The sequence below is a fragment of the Sycon ciliatum genome, chromosome 12, assembly GCF_964019385.1.
Source record: "Sycon ciliatum chromosome 12, ocSycCili1.1, whole genome shotgun sequence".
Lineage (NCBI taxonomy): Eukaryota > Metazoa > Porifera > Calcarea > Leucosolenida > Sycettidae > Sycon > Sycon ciliatum.
Genome location: NC_088654.1, coordinates 12,596,350 through 12,599,145, shown reverse-complemented (window position 1 = coordinate 12,599,145; position 2,796 = coordinate 12,596,350). Strand labels below are relative to the sequence as shown.

General features: G+C 47.2%; 1 protein-coding gene across 1 annotated transcript; it reads left to right on the top strand.

Moving 5' to 3' along the window:
• Positions 1-492: 492 nt before the first annotated feature.
• Positions 493-1,700, top strand: LOC135828286 (uncharacterized). The gene is made up of 3 exons (XM_065340739.1): positions 493-631; positions 896-1,186; positions 1,334-1,700. The coding sequence occupies exons 1-3, from the start codon at positions 514-516 to the stop codon at positions 1,657-1,659; spliced, it is 735 nt and encodes a 244-aa protein (XP_065196811.1). The 5' UTR covers positions 493-513; the 3' UTR covers positions 1,660-1,700.
• Positions 1,701-2,796: the final 1,096 nt, after the last annotated feature.

The window sequence follows — 2,796 nt, the reverse complement described above, 5'->3', positions numbered from 1 at the left end:
TCAAATTTTCAAATGTCGAAGCTGGCCATTCCAGCGGGATACACGTGCAGTGTGATTGCGATTCCCGGGATTACGCTGCAGCTTTCCGGCGGCTATTCACGCCAGTCTGAACGCGCCCTAAGGATCGACGGGAAGCGACGGGACGGTCTGACGGCGTCCAATGTGAACACCAGGAACGGGAACGCAACCGTACTACCGTACAGATCGGGAAGCGACGGGAAGAGTTGGATCGATCCAGGGAGTCGTAAAATACCGGGAGGCGACACGAGATGCACAACCGCGTCGGATGATTGCCTCAGCTCGGGCACGAGTGCTGAGACCTCACGCGCTGCATGGCGAGGGACTTCCCATGAGGTCAAAGCGGCGCAGGTCATGCCAAAGGACGCGTTCGCTGTTTGGTCCAAAAAATTTGAAAACTCAATAAAATTATCCTGCACACAACGAATCCAGTGTCAGCAGTTCGTTTTGTTTTCTAAGTAATAATACTTTGTGCCTTGGCCTTCGAAGTAAAGGATGATGGAGCTTGACAGAGATGACTGCCAAAGTGATGAGTCCACCGTGGAAGATGTAGATGACGCCACGTATTCACTTGGTGACCTGAGTTGTGGGGATGTTCAGCTGTGGGCTACAGGTGAGATTCTTTCGTTTGCATGTTTTTGTCTCTTCCTTGTGGACACGAATGTATAATCTGTAGCATACCTAAGTGCCCGAACTGACCCGATAAATTAGGTGGTCGACACCATCCTTTTCATCCTAGTCTGCCCACGATGCATTGTCTGTTCACTGTGACAGGATATTTATTGAAGTCCTGAAAATTTACGTGTGTACCTAGTATGTATCATCACCGTAGATGATGTAAACCTCCATCCTCAAACCATACTTTGTCTATGTGCAGATCGATGTAAGAGTGGTAGTGCCATCATGGTGTACAGGCCTATGGAAGGTGCAGTGATCCATGGAATTTGCAAACTGCTGACAATGAGACAGGCGAGTGTTACTGAGGCGACGGAGTCATTCCTGCATGTTATTATGACACGGTTACACAAGGCATCAGGTACTGCAAATCTGCTACGCCAGGAAGTGTGCCAGCTGAAGGCATGCAAGGGTGCTGATATTTCGCAAGCATGGCAACAAATGCTGTCCGTCATCGCAACAGCTATTCCCGAAGTGAAAATCAATTGTGAAGGTCAGTGCGTTTTGCATGCATGTTGGAAAAAAATTGGCTTCTGACTAGGTATGCAGACTAGGTATGCAAACGCTGGCTTTTGAATACTAGTACAGTCTCTGCAACCACCAGTCCTTATATGTTGTCTTTTTCTTTTCTCTTCTTCAGATTTGGAAGTTACATCTGCTGTGCTAGCGAATCTGATAAGCTACCTGCATGCCACGGCTGCCGCTGCTATCAGGAAAGCGTCAATAGCACCATCCAAAGCTGCTGAAGCCATCCCCGAACCGGTGATTGACAATTTGTCTCACCTTGCTGAAAAGTACCATGGTGGTTGGTGCTTGGTGGCCGTGCGGCGTGAGCTGGAAGGAGCAAGGTGTCGCAACGACAACTTGCTGCAGCTTATACCTTTATTTGGCAAGGATGCCGTGACAAGCCTTCAGCCTTGTTTGGAGAATTCAGGTGGCCCGGCGTGGCTCGGAAGCTCTGTATAAGACACCATACGTCACAGATAAAAACAACTGAACCAGTGATATGTGAATTTTGCGCTTGTGTGTGTGTGTGTGTGTGTGTGTGTGTGTGTGTGTGTGTGTGTGTGTGCGTGTGTGTGTGTGTGCTTCTGTGATAAGTGGTATAAGCAGTCCACAGGGTATTCACCTTGAGTGCATTCGCCGATAGTGTGACTTTCGTCGCACAGAACCTTCTTCAGTTGGTCAGGTGACTCGGCGTGGCTCGGAAGCTCTGTATAAGACAAAATACGACACAGATAAAAACAACTGAACCAGTGATATGTGAATTTTGCGCTTGTGTGTGCACGAGCATGCATGTGTGTGTGTGTGTGGTGTGTGTGTGTGTGTGTGTGTGTGTGTATGTGTGCTTGTGTGTATGCTACTGTGATAAGCGGTACAAGCAGTATACAGGATATTGACGGGTATTCACCTTGAGTGCATTCGCCGATAGTGTGACTTTCGTCTCAGAGAACTTTGCTCAGTCGGTGAGGCGACTCGGCCTTACGTTTCCTGAAGGCAATGTGTTCAGAACAGTTATGAACAGCTATGAACAGTTAAGAAATGACTAATATTGTTTGCAGTTCATGGGCCATATAGATGTGAAACACTTTGAATGCAGAAGAATGAGGATAGTGGCATCAAATACTGCATGGATTCTGTTTGATATGCTACTTTTTTTCCCTTCCATGGAAAGGTGAGTACATCGTCGAACTTCATCTCGAAACTTCACACAAACCTAGAATGGAACTTGGACAACATGAAGGGGCCATGGGCATGGTGTGTTTAGTGGAGAACTATTCCGAAAACAGGGTGTCATTCGCATTGACTCAATTCAAATTTGAGTACATTTCGTGAATAACTTACCTTGACATTCCGTCGTCTCCAAAGCAGTGAACTTCCAAAAAAAAATTAAAAGCCACGGCTCAACCTAAGGTAATGCGTGGTACGTATCAGAAACAACCAGCTTTCGCTCTGGAGATCCAGAATAGCCTCGAAGCATATAGCAAAAACAATTGAGAAAAAGAAGATGACGACGACGTTTCAATCACGCTTCAAATTTCGCGGGTCGAGTGCGGCAATCCTCGGATCGTGAAATGTGTGGCGTGTCGCCTCCCGGTATTT